At 30.2% G+C, this 16,668-nt stretch overlaps 1 protein-coding gene across 1 annotated transcript; it reads left to right on the forward strand.

Annotated features, from left to right (window-relative positions):
- The first annotated feature begins 13,072 nt into the window (after nt 1–13,072).
- LOC106386668 (protein WUSCHEL) lies at nt 13,073–15,613 on the forward strand. Its single transcript, XM_048735017.1, has 3 exons — nt 13,073–14,159; nt 14,844–14,932; nt 15,036–15,613. Exons 1-3 carry the CDS (start codon nt 13,685–13,687, stop codon nt 15,354–15,356), a joined length of 885 nt encoding a protein of 294 aa, XP_048590974.1. The 5' UTR covers nt 13,073–13,684; the 3' UTR covers nt 15,357–15,613.
- Nucleotides 15,614–16,668: the final 1,055 nt, after the last annotated feature.

Consider the following 16,668-nt stretch of genomic DNA (forward strand, 5'->3'; position numbering starts at 1 on the left):
TAAATAAAAAAATAAACTTACAATAGGTGAGTAATAAAAAATAATATTGTCATATCAATTGATTTTTTTTTATTACTATTTTTTTTTATTTTCTTCGAATGACATGATAAAAAAAGTTCATCAAACTCTAAGGAATCACATGTTTATTCAATTTTATGTAATATTAATAAGTATATAAGTAATTTAATCAAATATTTTTAAAAATGTTATCATATTTTTAAGGATTTATCAGATGACCATGTATAGCGCGTTAATAGCAAAGTTTTTGGATTTTTACCGTATTTTTACCATACTTTGTTTCATTAATACAAACCGGACTATATACGGGTCAATGGATCTATCGGTTCGACCACAAGTCTGGATCCGATATGAAAACACTATTTGAAACTCAAAAATTATAATATAACAACTTTTAAATTATTTTTTTTTACTAAAAAGTTCTAAATTCATTCACAATTTATCAAATGGTCAATAATAAATACCCGCGTTTTCCAAGCGCGTGTCAAAATCTAGGGTTCTTATCAACAAAATCCCAGTACAATCACAAAAGAACAAAGCTTTTATCTTTCGATTCACAAAAAAGATGCTTAAATAGTTTTTACGTTTTTACCGACTTTTATCAGATTTTTATATATAAGGCTTTAACAAAATTCAGACCAGATTTATATGAATCACCTGATTTACTTCTGAGACTGTAGGTTTGGTTCGGGTATGAAAACACTGGTATAACTATTAAATTTTTTACAATATATATACTATTAGATTAGCCCAAAATCTGCCAAGTAAAATTTTTGTCTCATCAACTCAACAAATATAACTCCTACAAAATACACACAAAATGCAACGATGACGTTGTAACATAAGAATACACATATAAAATCTAAAATAAACTATTTGATAAATTATATAATTTTAAACTAAAATTCTTTTACTTTTCGATATAATAACACTTTATAACTTAATAATATACTTCAAAACATCAAAACCAAAATAATAATTCATATCAAACAGTATTCTTAATCGAAAAAAATCCGCGCTTTTGAAGCGCGGGTCAAAATCTAGTTAGTGTTAAAGGTTTGTTTATTTTCAAAATTTTAATTTTGATATATATATATATCCTTTTCGGAAATAGTACTTGTAAACTAAAACGTTTATCAATTTCAAATTCATAAATAAAATATATGAACCATATATTTTATTTTCTTGATCCTTCAAACCACCATTTCATTTGAATCTCCATGTGCATAACTATCTTCCACTCCTAGCAAGCAGAAGATAGGCTGACAAAAAAAAAGCAAAGAGAAGATATATATATATATATATATATATGACAAAGTAATATCAAAATGCTTGAAAAGAGGAATGATCAAGTGACAGGATGGTGAGGTAGAGAACTCGTTAATTTCTAGCTATTTGTAATAGTCTTCGGCGTATTTGTGATTTACTTCGTATTTTACGGATCCGATTTGCTTTGCTTCACAAAAATATAAATATTCAGTTTTTCTGATATCCGAATATTCACGGATATTTATGGATACTTCATCGACTATGTTCAATACAAGTAAATTAAAAAAAAACACCCATTTATTTTTTAGAAATACCTTTTAACATAATAAAAATATAAATTAAAAAATTAATGAACTATATGTTTTATAAATTTTTAAAATTAATAATTTTCTTCAAAACAAATATTTTTATAAAATTTGTAGTTTTGTATAAAGATTTTATATTTTTTTTTTTAATTTAAAACTTTTATAAGCAACTTTAAAAATAAAATTTAATAAATTATATGTTAAATAATAATTATATGATATTATATATTTAATCCTTTATATTTAATTGTAGATATATATCTATTTGTATAAAAGTTGGAGCAGATCGGATATCTGTCTCTAAATGTTTTAGTATTTGCCTTGCTTCGAAGACTTACGGATATCTGGATTTTTCGGATAGAATCAAGGTGAATAACTAATAGAATCAAATTTAACAGATAAAATGCTCACCCTTAATTTGTAATATAAAATATAATATATGTATACCCTCCGTTTCGATTTAGTTGTCGTTGTAGGAAAAAAAAGTTGTTTCAAAATAAGTGTCGTTTTAGAGTTTCAATTTAAAATTTGTTCATAAGATTCTCCAATTTATTTTTCTATTGGTTAAAATATATGATACGCTCTAAATTAGGGAAAGATCACTCAGCCAGACTAAGGGGATATAAACTCACTAAAAGGGAGAACTGGTGGATTGAATGGTGACACAAGAGGTGCGGAAAGTCTCTTGATACTACCAGACTTCTGTTGTTGCTTGATGTGACGCACAAGTTCAACAAAATAAGGGTTTCTAAAAGTTGCTTGATATGACGCACAAGTCCAACAAAATAGAGAATGTTTACTTAGAGAAAACTCAACAAGAAACAAGAAGTGTTCTACAAAGAACAAAGAGAAAAACTCATAAAAGGGGAAAAATCATTGTCTTATTCATCGAATGAGATTACATATTTATAGTAGAAATGATCAAAGAAAGACATAAAGAAATTATGGAAAACTAGAAACTTAGAAAACATAAACAAAGACTAAGACTAAAGACTTTTGTAGAACCGAGATATTGAATTTTGACTTGACTTTGAAGAAACCAATGCAACCCACGACCAGGACTTCTTTGTTGACTCTGTTCAGATATTTCTTGATAAGAATGAGTTTGAAATGGACTGAAGAAAGGGCTGGTCGAATTTGGCAAAAAACAAACTCGTATTGCACTTTTTATGAACTTTTCCTTGGGCTGAACAAGACCCATTTCGCTCAGCAGCTAAACCAGCTCCATCTTCAGTGTCACTTAGCTTACTCAGCTCTAAAATAGTGTTACTTAGCTCATCCAGTTCCAAAGTAGTGTCACTTAGCTCATCCAGCTCATCTACTCTCACTTCAGCTGGTTCCAGCTCGTCCACACTCTGTTTCAGCTGGTCCTCAGTCTCATCAGTTAGTTTTAGATCAGTATGCTCACCATTAATCCATCATGGTTTGTCTTTTGTTGAAGAATCATCTGGCTCAGCCATGGTCGCATCATCCTGGCCCAGGTCTATGGTCCGAGGTGCATCATTCCCTCATTCCTGAAAAAAATTTGACCTCAAATCCAATTTACCTGTATCAAAAGAAAATAAATCAGACAAAAAATTTTTAAAAAACATGTAAAATTTAGGGAAGGAAAATTGTAGACAGCAACTTCTTTGGAGTTTTGAAGCCATTTTTCTTGAGTACATGCATCTCCAAATCTCAGGTTGATAAGTATGGTCTATGCTTTTGTTCTTTACATTTATTTGAGACTAGACATGTTTATCCTGGACACTCAAAACATAAACTAGAATACCATGATCATATGTGCAAGACATGTACTTGCTCAAATAAGAAATCAAAGTTTCTTTCCCTAGAACATGTAGCACACGTTTCAGCCTTTCAAAATTCACATCAAAATAAGCATTACAGACCAAAATGGTATCAAGGCACAACATAATACTAAACATTTTTAAAACGTGTCTATCCTTCTCAAAATTAGAACACAAAAGAGTAAGTTTGGATTGAGAATCACTTATCAAAAGTTCAATATGTTTTTCAAAGAATGTGTTGTAAACCACAATATCATCAAAGCTCAAAAGAACACAATTATTAAGCAATGATCTCAACACATGCCAAGGTCTATCAGTTTCAAAACACAAAATATCGAGCTTTAAAACAGACTCACAAAAATCGGTTTCAACTCTAGGTGATTTCTTTTCTAGCGAAGTCTTAAATATCATTAGTTTGTCCAAGGCACAAGTGGATGCAAACAAATCACCAGTTATCAGTTCATGTTTATGAAAACTCAGATCAAAGCCATTTTCTTTGAAGACAAATGAATCAAACGATTTTCTAGCACAGAAAACAGGTTGTTGCAAACCAAGCTCTAATGACTTTTCAAGATGATCAAAACCCTTGCTATGTTTCAGAAACTGATCAAAACTCAAAACAAGATTAGAATTGATGTCATTGCCAATTTGAATACGTTTTTGATCAGAAAGTTTATCAGGTTCAAATACATGAAAATAGTTAACCATGTTTTCAAAAATAGAGTTTGAAACACGAAATTCTTTAACTTTGTCAAAACCAAAACGTTTCACATTTTCAGAACTTATCTTAACAAACATTTCAGGCAGAGAATTAATCAAATCAAGTTTCTCACAGTGCTCTTGAATGTCTGTGGACAAAGGCGTAGGAGTTGTGTCGGGATCAAAGCAAAGTTGGTTCTTCATGATGATGGATGTTACACTTGGTGCTTCCACTTCAAAGGTTGGACCAGGTTCGTCTTCCTCATCAAATATGAGACCTTCTAGATCATCGTCCATGGGTCTCCCGGTGCTAAGAAGCGGTCCTTGATGTTAGTAGTCGAATGGCTCTTCCTCAAAATCATGTAAAAATAAAACAAGATTACTCGGATTCTCCGGTTCAAAACAGGTTAGTCCATTAGTCTCTTCCTCATCAAACATAAAATCAGATTTTAGAGAAGGAAGATCACATTCATCCTCACAAATGATCAAACTTTCAATCAGATCTTCATCATATTCATCAAAAATTGGTAAAGAATCTAATTTTTTTTTTAGATCTTCAAGGTTGTTTTCAGACTTAACTTTGGGTTTTTCACTGATGAATAAGGATGGTTCAGCTACAGGTGCACGTGTGGTTGTGCTTTTTTTTTGGATCTTGCTGACGTCCTTGAGGGCTTTCACCACTCCCTCCACAAGGTTGTCACAAAACTCTCGGCCTTCAAATTGACTGAAAAGCCTTCTTTGATCAACTTCAAACATCTTAACCTGAAAATTCTCAACACAAAAGGTTAACAAATACAAATAATCCTCACACTCTCAAGTGTTTATCCTCACCCACACACGTGTTTCTCTCGGATTTTAGTGATCACACAAGAATTTCCTCTCAAAGTTCTAAGAGAACAAATCAAGTAACCCAATGGAATCTCCAAGCAAACAAGAGATGAACACAAGATAGGAAGATAAGAGAATTGAATTTTGAAATCCGTATTAACCACTCCAAGACTGGATTTCGCCTCAGCCAGCATGATTTCTCTTCCACCATCTAGCCAAATAAATCAAAACTTTTTTTTTTTTTTTTTTTTTCTTTTCTGTTTTTTTTTTCAATATAGAAGAATGGGGATAGGTAAGGTAGTGGTCCGGATTTGAGATAGAAAGAAAAAGAAGAAGTGTTTAGAAATGGAAGATGAGAAAGATGGATAGATAGTACCGGTTGAGTGGCTCTGATACCACTTGATACACCCTAAATTAGGGAAAGATCACTCGGCCGAACTAAGAGGATATGAACTCGCCAAAAGGGAGAACTGGTGGATTGAATGGTGACACAAGAGGGGCGGAAAGCCTCTTGATACTACAAGACTTCAGTTGTTGCTTGATATGACGCACAAGTCCAACAAAAGAAGGGTTTCTAAACGTTGCTTGATATGACGCACAAGTCCAACGAAATAGAGAATGTTTAGTTGGAGAAAACTCAACAAGAAACAAGAAGTATTCTACAAAGAACAAAGAGAGAAACTCATAAAAGGGGAAAAATCATTGTCTTATTCATGGAATGAGATTACATATTTATAGTATAAATGGTCAAAGAAAAACATAAAGAAATTGTGGAAAACTAGAAACTTAGAAAACATAAACAAAGACTAAGACTAAAGACTTTTGTAGAACCGAGATGTTGAATTTTGACTTGACTTTGAAGAAATCAATGCAACCTATGACCATGACTTTTTTGTTGACTCTGTTCAGATATTTTTTGATAAGAATGAGTTTGAAATAGACCGAAGAAAGGGCTGGTCGAATTTGGCAAGAAACAAACCCGTATTGCACTTTTTTTATGAACTTTTTCTTGGACTGAATAAGGCCCATTTCGCCCAGCAGCTAAACCATCTCCATTTTCAGTGTCACTTAGCTCACTCAGCTCCAAAGTAGTGTCACTTAGCTCATCCAGCTCCAAAGTGGTGTCACTTAGCTCACTTAGCTCATCCAGCTCATCTACTCTCACTTCAGCTGGATCTCATGCATACTCTCTTCAGCTGCTTCCAGCTCGTCCACACTCTGTTTCAGCTCTTCCTCAGTCTCATCAGTTGACTTTAGCTCAGTATGCTCACTATTAATCCATCATGGTTTGTCCTTTGTTGAATAATCATTTGGCTCAACCATGGTCGCATTATCCTGGCCCAGGTCTATGATCTGAGGTGCATCAAAATAGGTTATGAATAGTAAAAATAGTTCAAGCATGACGGATCAAACGGATCATGCAAATCAAACATGACAAATGCAGATCAAGCAGATTATGCATGAGAGATGCAGATCAAGCAGAACAAGTTACTTTTGAAATTATGAATGGCAAAAGCAGTTAAAAATGTAGATCATATATTTAAACAATAAAACTAACACCAAAATATCAACATATAATATAAATAATACATAACAAAGATAAACTAATTTATTGAAAATATTTAGATTTTCCCTTAACATATCTGCAATATTAAACTAGTGTTTTGAAAACCGGACCGACCGATCAAACCGGTCCAACCGTGACTCAGTGAAAAAGCTGAGTCTGGTTCGGTTTAAAACGCGGATTTCAGAAAAAAATAGTAAAACCGATAAAACCAGTGAACATGTTCAATTTCAAAACCCGGTTTTAAAAAATCAACATAGAATTAATGTGTTTTCAATTATTATTTAATATAATATTTAATAGGTAACACTATTTAACTAATTTTCTCTTTAATTTTATTTTCTTAAGAAATAATGTACAAATTTCCTTTTTGGTTCTCATATACTATTCTTATTTTGTTATATTTATAAAATTTAAGACTTCAATGGTAAGAATAAATAAATATGGTAATTTGAACCGTTAATTATTTGGTTTTTAACAATTTCAATTTACATAATATTTTCTTGTTTATTATATAGCTAGATTTATACTTATTGTATATATATATATATAATTTTAAAAAACCTTGTTGATGATTATATATTTAAAAATATCTAATACATATATTCCATGTAATGTATGTGGTTTCTATGAAAGCTTCGTTGTTATTAAACTCTGTGGTTCTAAATTTTGAAGCCTCATAAGTATTAGTCATTTTTTACATGCATATATTATAGATAAAACAATAAAAACATTAAATCTACTATATGTTGACAAAAAAGAAAAAGAATTAAATCTATTGTATTTGTATTTGATAAGTGAAGTTACCTAATAATGAGAAATAAGAGAGAAGAGTATAATAGTTTTTTTAAATTTAATTTGTAGAAAAATCTAATAAGAGAGAAGAGTATAATATTTTTTTAAAATTTAATTTGTAGAAAAATCTTTTATTGGTTAGAAGAGAGATATAATGAGTGAACCTCTTTAAAAAGTGGGTGTTTAGAACATGAAGCCGGAGAACTGTTTTTTGCACAAAAAACAAAAAATTAATCAAATATACAGTTATCTTGTCTTTTACTTTTAGAAACAGAAAAATAATGAATAGTGATTTAAAAGTAGTTCTCCTGCAACACATATGATATATTCTTGTCCTATTCCTCTTTTTCATAACCATAGTTAGGTGTATAGATAATTGTGTCTTTATTTTAGAAATATACAAAATTATATATATTTTTAATCTATGTGCATTAATTTAAAACGATAATTAAAATGAAACGGAAGGAGTACTAAACGAGAAAGTTAGGCTTCAGAGATATTTTATTAAGAAACCCTTTTCCAATCAAATTAATCATCAATACAGTGAAAATATCTCTCTCTCCTTAGATTCTTCGTCTTTTACGCAGTAGAAGGCAATGATTACTCTTTTCTAACTTTCTAGGAAACTAACACTGTGTTTTTTCTTCCATTCTTTTATCCTATTCTTTCTATGAAAAAAAAGGTGCATGCATTACAATATAACTAATCATAATTATAGCCCTTTTCATAATATATGTTAAACAAAATCTGACTTTCAAGCAATTTCAAATTTTTATTCTTTTTCATCAAAATAAAGGTTTTAAAGTAAAGTTTTGTTTTATCCAGTGTTAAGTCACCAGTGTTGTGGGTATCAGATGCAGAAAATCACAAGTGTTAATGGTGGAAATATATTTCTTATAAGTTAAATTTTTTTTGTGGAATTGACAGGAAACGCAATTCTGTTATTATGCAAAATTATAAACCATTAAAGTTCAAAAATCGATTATGCATTAATATATGAGATACATCATGAGGTACAATAAAAACTCTATAAATTAATAATATCAGAATTGTAATATTTTATTATTAATGAGTTATTAACTTAAAGAAATGTTTTAAAAATATGTGTATATATATAGATATATAGATTAGAACAAAAATAATTTTATCTTCACAGATAAATAGATTAAACTTTATAGATTTGGGTTTTATCTTTTTGTTAGACTATTTGATGTATTTTATGTATAAAAATACATATTATAGGATATAATTTTACTTTTAGATAATTTAGTTCACTAAAATAATATCAAAGTAACAAAATTAAAAGAAAAATAAAAAACTAGAATCTATTTTGAAGAAAAAATAAACAATATAATATTTTTTACATTTATAAATTTTTATCTAAAATTTATATAATTATATTTTAACTTAGGATTATAATGGGATCATATATTTATCTAATTAAGAATTTTTAATTATTATGCCATATTTGATAGTGGTTTAACTTTATACTGTAAATTTCTATTAATATGGTATGTTATTAATTAAACAAATATTCATTTATAAAGCTATCTCAGTCAAAGGAAAAAGAGAGTATTATCTTATAACGTCGTCTGTTGAATATTCTGTACAATTCTCTCAGACTGTATAATCAATAATGCGATAAGAGAGACAGGGAGAGAGAGATAATAAATAGTTTCAACCACCAATGTTAACTGGTGCAGTTTTAAGTGAAAGCTATTCCACCCCCAAAATAATAAGCTTAAAACGAGACATACCATCTTGTAAATATACGCAGTGCCTTCAAAACATAGCTGATATGTAAAAGCATACCATCATTGATTCATCCATATGTAGTACGGTGTGTGTGTTTGATTGAAGATAGATGATGATGAATATGTTGATGATGATGAACTAATTCTCATGAATCCACTTCATTTATTGCTTGCATTGTATTTACGTTATCGAAGAGCGTGCTCTTTCGTCGACAGTGAAATTCTTTTACAACACTTTGAATCTTTCTTTTAAATGTGTTTTTTAATATAAGGCACGGAACGTGATAAATGCCATCCAAATTTTCATATATGTTTATAATTTTTTAAGTTCATAAGCATAAATTTAATCAGTTGTATTTAAAAAAATAATTTTATAAATTTAGACGAGTAATATACATCTGGTTATGTTTATTGTTTGTTTGCCAACAGTTATGTTTATCTTAGGCTGTAAATAAAATAATTTTTAAACATTTAGCGAAACATAATAAAATACATAATGTGATATTGATAAGGAAGTTATGTGTACTTCTACTTTTCAAAAAAAAAAAGAGTTATATGTACTTCTATTTTTCAAAAAAACAAGTCATGTGTACTTCTAACTAAAATGATTTTATATCAAAAATGAATTATAAATTCAATAAATGCACTTTATTGAATTATAACTAGTGTAAGACCAACTCCAATAGAACACCAAAACACTAAATTTAATGTAATTTTAACTCGAGACCCCAAAAATGACATCATCCCACCAAATTTGGTGTAGAGTAGATAATGTTACATCAAATTTACTTCATTATTTATATTTTAAATTATTTTTACGTAATTAAATTTTTTATTTTATTTTCAACTAAAAAATTCGTAAATTATTATTATTTACTTTATATTGTAAGAAGAAAATATCATAGCACTTTTATATTTTATTTTTAGTGATATAAAATATAATTGGTATTTCATAAAATATAGAAGTTAATAACATAAGCTGGATAAGATTAAAATGCATATTAAATTTGAATTAAACATATCATTAGGTTATGTGCTTTTCATAATTAATACTTTTGTAATTTTATATATAATAAATACATAAAAGGTATAATATTGTTAAACCAAAAATATCAATGTAAATAAATTTTATAAACATAAAATTACAAAAAAATAACAAACATAATATCTAAGTGTGATAAAATAATTATTTACCAATTAAAAATGATAAAAATAGAAAAAATATTTAAATTGAAAACATCAAATAATATGTAATACTCCCTCCGTTTCGATTTAATTGTCGTTTTAGAGAAAAAAATTTTGTTTCAAAATAAATGTCGTTTTAGAGTTTCAATGCAAAATTTATTAATAAGATTCTCCATTTTATTTTTATATTGGTTGAAATATAGTTATGTGTATAGGTAATTGTGTTTTTATTTTAGAAATATACAAAATTATATATTTTCTTAATCTGTGTGCATAAACCTAGAACGCCAATTAAAATGAAACGAAAAGAGTATTTTTTTTTGAGTAAATTTGATGTTATGGTTGGAGATGATAAAAAAAAAACTGACAACAAAACATTAAATTTGGTGTACTTTCAGCATCAAATTTAGTGTGTAAATAACTAATTACATATGACAAGAGAGAAAAACATATGACAAGATGAATATAAAGCTCAGCATTGTAGAGAGGACTGCATGTTCCAAACCTTATATTTCTTCCCATTGATTTCCGGGAATCAAATACTTACAATAGTTTCTTAACAAAAACTATTATAAATGTTTTCATGAAATTAGGGCAAAAGTAAAAACAAAAACTACGATGCCCTAGGGAAAATGAAATCTCTGCAAGTGGGTTTTAGGGGGCACCTAGACATTAGTTACAAAAGATCTCTGAGTTTTTAGCCCTCCTGCCTCTTCAACCGCACTTCACGACAATGACAACGATCGTGATGCGTTATTTAACATCCTCTGTTTCTCACTGCATGCTCGTTACCGTACGCACTCATAGTCATAGGTGATGAGAAATCGAAGGCCTTATATAGAGAGAGCATACGACTATATATCACTAAAAGAAAAGCATACGACCATCATATAGCTTGCTTCTGTATACTGCATATGTACTGAATATCATGTAGCTCACTTGTGTACATAACATTGCATATGCATGTATAAGATATAATGGTATGATTAGTCATGACCCACACTCGAGGTATATATTTTTCCTATAAATAAGTTCTATGATAAATATTATTGAATACAGTCCAAAACTTTTTCAGAGTTGCTAAAGCCTAAAACTAGGTATTTCATTAGTTCAATGAAAAGTGTAATTAATACATAAACAAAAAAGAAGTCAAATTTTGGATAGGTTTATGAACAATGGGTTACATAAACCTATCCAGTCCTTAAAAGATTCCAGACTTCAATATACAATCTGATTTTCAAACTAGTAGTTACAAAACTGGTATTTCTTTGCATGTTTTGCATTACTATTATTATTATTACTCACGAATTCGATAAATCATGGGAGTCTATACTATGTAACAGCCTAGCAACTTTTGTGATCAGATTTCTTAATTTAAATTTTATTCGAGCAAATTATAATCGATCGAATCTTTAGACTTCATATATACCTGTTTCTCAGATACCTTTTAGCTCCTACAAACATTGAAAATTACTCTTATTACAAATCTCAATTTTTTTTTATTTGTTCAAAATTACAAAACTCTTTTTATGTATTATAAATGGCTATTGCGTAGAACAGTAAGATTGTTTGAAAGTTGGGTATTGTTATTTAACATTTACACCCAAAAAAAAAAGTTGGGTATTGTTCCTTTTCAACTGAATGTGTCATGGTCATCAACCAAGCAACATACTAAAACAAAGAATTTCAAACCTTTGGAAGAAAAAAACAAATGGTTTAAGAGAATGTTGTAGTATGCATATGCTTGAATTGATATGGGGAATTGGAATGCCTCAACATTCTCATAACTAGCTACACTTGTTCGACACACTATACAATATTTGATATATAATATTTAAAATATGAAAACTACATATACACACAGCCATATTGTAATATAGTATAGCTGTTGTCTAGTGATATCATCTTACATTTCTTTTACATAATGTACAAAGCAACAATTTCCATACCGGGAATTTGGTTAAAATTATTCACAATAAATTGATTCATTCATCTTTTTTAAGTCGAAGATTTGGGATTAAACCTGAGAAACAAAACTCTTCTTCAAACATAGTAAGAAAATTAAAGCTCGAAATGTTGACTGTTAACCAAGATTAATTCACTGGACCGTCCCCATGTAATAAATAAAATATGTATGTATCATGACCTGGTCATACATGTACTTATATGAAAGGAATAATTATAAAATGGTGAGACATGATCAGACTTAAACAGTGGATAGAAACAACTGCCTTAACGAATTATCATCTTTATCACTCATACTCCAAAAAGAAAAAAAAATCATTCATATGATGAATTTTCTTTATGTAATATATTTCAACGTAGACAGATGCAAAACAATAAAATCTGATGAAGTAATAATTAGAAGAGAGAAAAATTGAAAAAGAATGGAGTTTGTTTTCGTCCAAGCAAAATACCAATGATGCCCTAACCTTTCTAATTCCCTCATTTGTCCCTTTCCTTTTTCATGAATATTTCTAACTTCTCCGTCCCTTTCAATCCTTCTCGACCAGATATCCTCTGATTCGATCTCCCCACACTATTTTAAATACAAATCTTTTTTTCACTGATAACTCAATAAAATTCCCCAAGAAGAGTAGTTCTAGTTTAAACATAATTAATTCTTAGCAAAAATATAATAACTAAAAGTTATATAATTCTATAACCACATCCTTAGCGTAGCCTGCTTAATTAGGTTAACCATACTAATGATGGTCAAAATTAACACATCTTTAAGTAAATCAAATAAAACTTGTTTCTTCTTTTCGTATATTGAAAAAACAATATGGAACAATATACCTTTTACATAAGAATTTCCTTCCTAATTTTAACATTTTACTCGAATATTAATCCAATGGAATTTATGTGTCAATTATACTCACGCGTGTATCACAGTTTTTTTTCTCATATACTACAAATTTTTCTACGTCATATATTATATATATAGTCATAGATTTTTCTTGTATAGTCATGATCTACATTTTCGTTACCATAGTTTTACTTAGGCTCCGATTGGTAATCCGATTGGTAATTACGGTTTGAGCGGTGCGGAACAAGCGATTTAACTGCAGTGCAGTTTTAACAATTATAAAAACGTGTAGATATATGGTATACGTAGAGATTTTTGTTACTGTTAAGTGCGGTGCGGGGTAAGACGGTTCGTAACATTCGAAGCCTTAGTAAACATTTTATAATTCGTTTCCTTATATATAAATATGAAATAGACTTTAATTTGTATCTGCGAAATAAAATTTACGTACACATGCATAAAAGAATAATATTGAATAGCTGATCTTTGAGATATTGAGAACTCTTATTGGGTCCCCCATCTCTGTGTTATATAACTCAACACTCTCTCTATATCTCCTACACACAAAACCTAAAATATCTTTTGCTTTATAGTTCTTTTCTTGGTAAAATAAAATTTCTTATCATTGTCTTCTTCTTCTTCCGATCTACTCTTCATTTTGATCTTCAAATATGGAGCCAGCGCAACATCACCATCAAGCCGACCAAGAAAGCGGCAACAACAACAAGTCCGTCTCTGGTGGTTACACGTGTCGTCAAACGAGTACAAGATGGACACCAACGACCGATCAAATCAGAATACTCAAAGATCTTTACTACAACAACGGAGTCCGGTCACCAACAGCCGACCAGATCCAGAAGATCTCTGCAAGGCTGAGACAGTACGGAAAGATCGAGGGAAAAAATGTCTTTTACTGGTTTCAAAACCATAAGGCTCGTGAGCGACAGAAGAAGAGATTCAACAGCACAACCATGACCATACCAACGTCTTCATCGCCCAACTCGGTTATGATGGCTAGTGATCACTATCACCATAACCATCATCATCATGGCGTTACCATCCAGAGACCTGCTTTGGTTAACGCTAAGCTCGACCAAGAAAATCATATGTTTCATCAGAGCAGATCATATCCCAGCTTCAATAACGGTGATTTTTCTTAAGCTAATAAAAGACTAATTTCTTATGTGTTATTTTTATGAATATTTGGATTTTGATGAAAACAAGTTTAATATATTACTAGGAACCATTTAAACCCCGAGGTATTACATGAATAAGCAAAAAAACTAAGAAGATTTACATATACATATTGACTAATTAATTTCATATGTATGTATCTGTTTTCATATATATGTATATGTATATATGAGTTTGATAGGTAGATGTATATGTAATGAAGTACACAATTAAAAGATTTTTAAAATGTTGTGTTTCAATGACTTTGGTAAAAGGTCCTTTTCCGAATGCTAATTTTATGTTACTAGGAACCATTTACACGACTAGCTTTTACATGGAGGGAAAAAACGAAACCTAGACCAAGAAGATTTTCGTGTATATATATGATTATGATAGATATATGTGTATGTAATGACGTATATTGGAGAAGTTGTGATCTTGATATAGGGCAAACCATATTTGCATCTAGAAAACGTTGTATTTGTTGTGTAATGGAAACTAGCCTCTCGTGTTGATTTATATATAACAAAACTAGGGATTTGGGTTAGTGAAAAAGAGCTTATTATGTGTTTCTTTTTTCGCCAATTTCGCTAAAATTATGGTGTGTAAACATATACATGCATATATACTCACAAATCCGTATATATCTGTTTGAAGGGAATACAAATCATGCAAGTTCAGGCACGGAATATGGTGTTTTCAGTGCTTCTAATGGCTACATTAGTAGCCATATCTATGAACCTATGGTACGCTTAAAACTATATATGTCATTTATTTCAAACAATATCCTGCATGTATGAATACAAAAATTTCATTTACTTTTAATGAAATTGGATTTTTTGGATGAAGGAACAAGACTGTTCAATGAGCTACAACAACGTAGGTGGAGGATGGACAAACATAGATCATAATCACCATTACTCAACTCCAGCCTACAACTTCTTCGATAGACCAATGCTTCTGTCTGGACTAGAAGGTCATCATCAAGAAGAAAAAGAATATGGTGGCGATGCTTATCTGGAACATAGACGCACACTTCCTCTCTTCCCTTTGCACGGTGAGGATCACATCAACGGCGGTGGTGGTTCCATCTTGAAGTACGGACAATCGGACGGTTGTGATCGTTATGGTAGAGGCCCTTGTGCTTCTCTTAAGCTGTGTCTGAACTGAACTCCTAGACCAGCGTCGTACCGGATTAAAGTTGTCTTTCGCTATCTCTCTCGCATGTTTCGCTAGTGATTAATGATGCAGTAAGCATAAAAGTAGTATCTCGAGTACTTATAGTTTATAGTTGCATTTACTACTTCTAGGTTGAACTTTCAATGAGTGTGTTTTTCTCTCTTTTCTTTTATAATCTAAGACGTTAAAATCTTATTACTACGAAAATGGAATCTATTTCAATAATTTACAAATAGTAATTTCAAAAAGATTTCAGAGGCATGAACACAAATGGCGGAAAATGCTATCAAGAAGATCATGCATCATATCATATATATGATTTAATTCAATATAGGCAAATTACAATCTTATGATTTTGTTAAGCCATGTGCGATGCTTATTAGGGCTTGTTCTCTAAGTCAGAGTCTTGTGTCTTATAGTCCTCCTGAATTCCTAATCAACGTAAATGGAGCATTTTTATTATTTCATATGAAAATAATAGCTTTTTGTTTTCCCTTTAGTAACTATAGCATTTGTTCTTTCAAAATCTCTCTTACCTTGGAATATTTTTCTTGTGTTTGTCAAGCATACTTAACATGGATTACCAAAAGAAAAGTTTGTCAAGCGTACTAGCTATTTTTTTTCTTTTCACGTATACTATTTTTCTTGTGTATTTGTCATTGTCGTAAAAATGACAAGTTAATGATGATAATGAATGATCATTGGTTAGTATACCTGATTAGTTCTATTGTGCAAATCCTCGAGCAGCGTGACATGAGTAAGGATAATGATTTGGTTAGTTGCTTTTTGTCATAAATCTTGTTTAAGTCATCTTGGCTTGGTTTTTGGAATTCTAAAGGATATACAGTTTCGACGTATGTGCAGCCATTTTGTAGTTTGAACCCTCTCTTCATCGTAAACCATGCGAAATTATTATTACATTATTTATATTCATTGATCTCTTGTTGTCTGGAATGTGTCGTTATAAGCTCCTTCTATTATATTCACAAGATTAACCAAAAAGTAATACTACTACAGAATGATCGCATTAGTGGACTATTTTTATATCTGGACGAAAAGAAAACACACACGGTTCCTTTGTTATAATTCTAGATTTCTAATCCTTTCAACAGATTAACTATTCTTCTATATATTTGGTAACCAATGCCATGCTTTAGCTTTATAGTATTTTGGACCAGAGATCATATACAATATAATGAATCTTCACTTCGAACTCTATGCTATGACTAATTTTCTTTATAACTTTTTCTACAAATAAAAACTTTGGAGATTCAACCGGTTGAGAAACTGACAATAATAACTT

This window comes from Brassica napus, chromosome A6 (genome assembly GCF_020379485.1).
Source record: "Brassica napus cultivar Da-Ae chromosome A6, Da-Ae, whole genome shotgun sequence".
NCBI classification, from domain to species: domain Eukaryota; kingdom Viridiplantae; phylum Streptophyta; class Magnoliopsida; order Brassicales; family Brassicaceae; genus Brassica; species Brassica napus.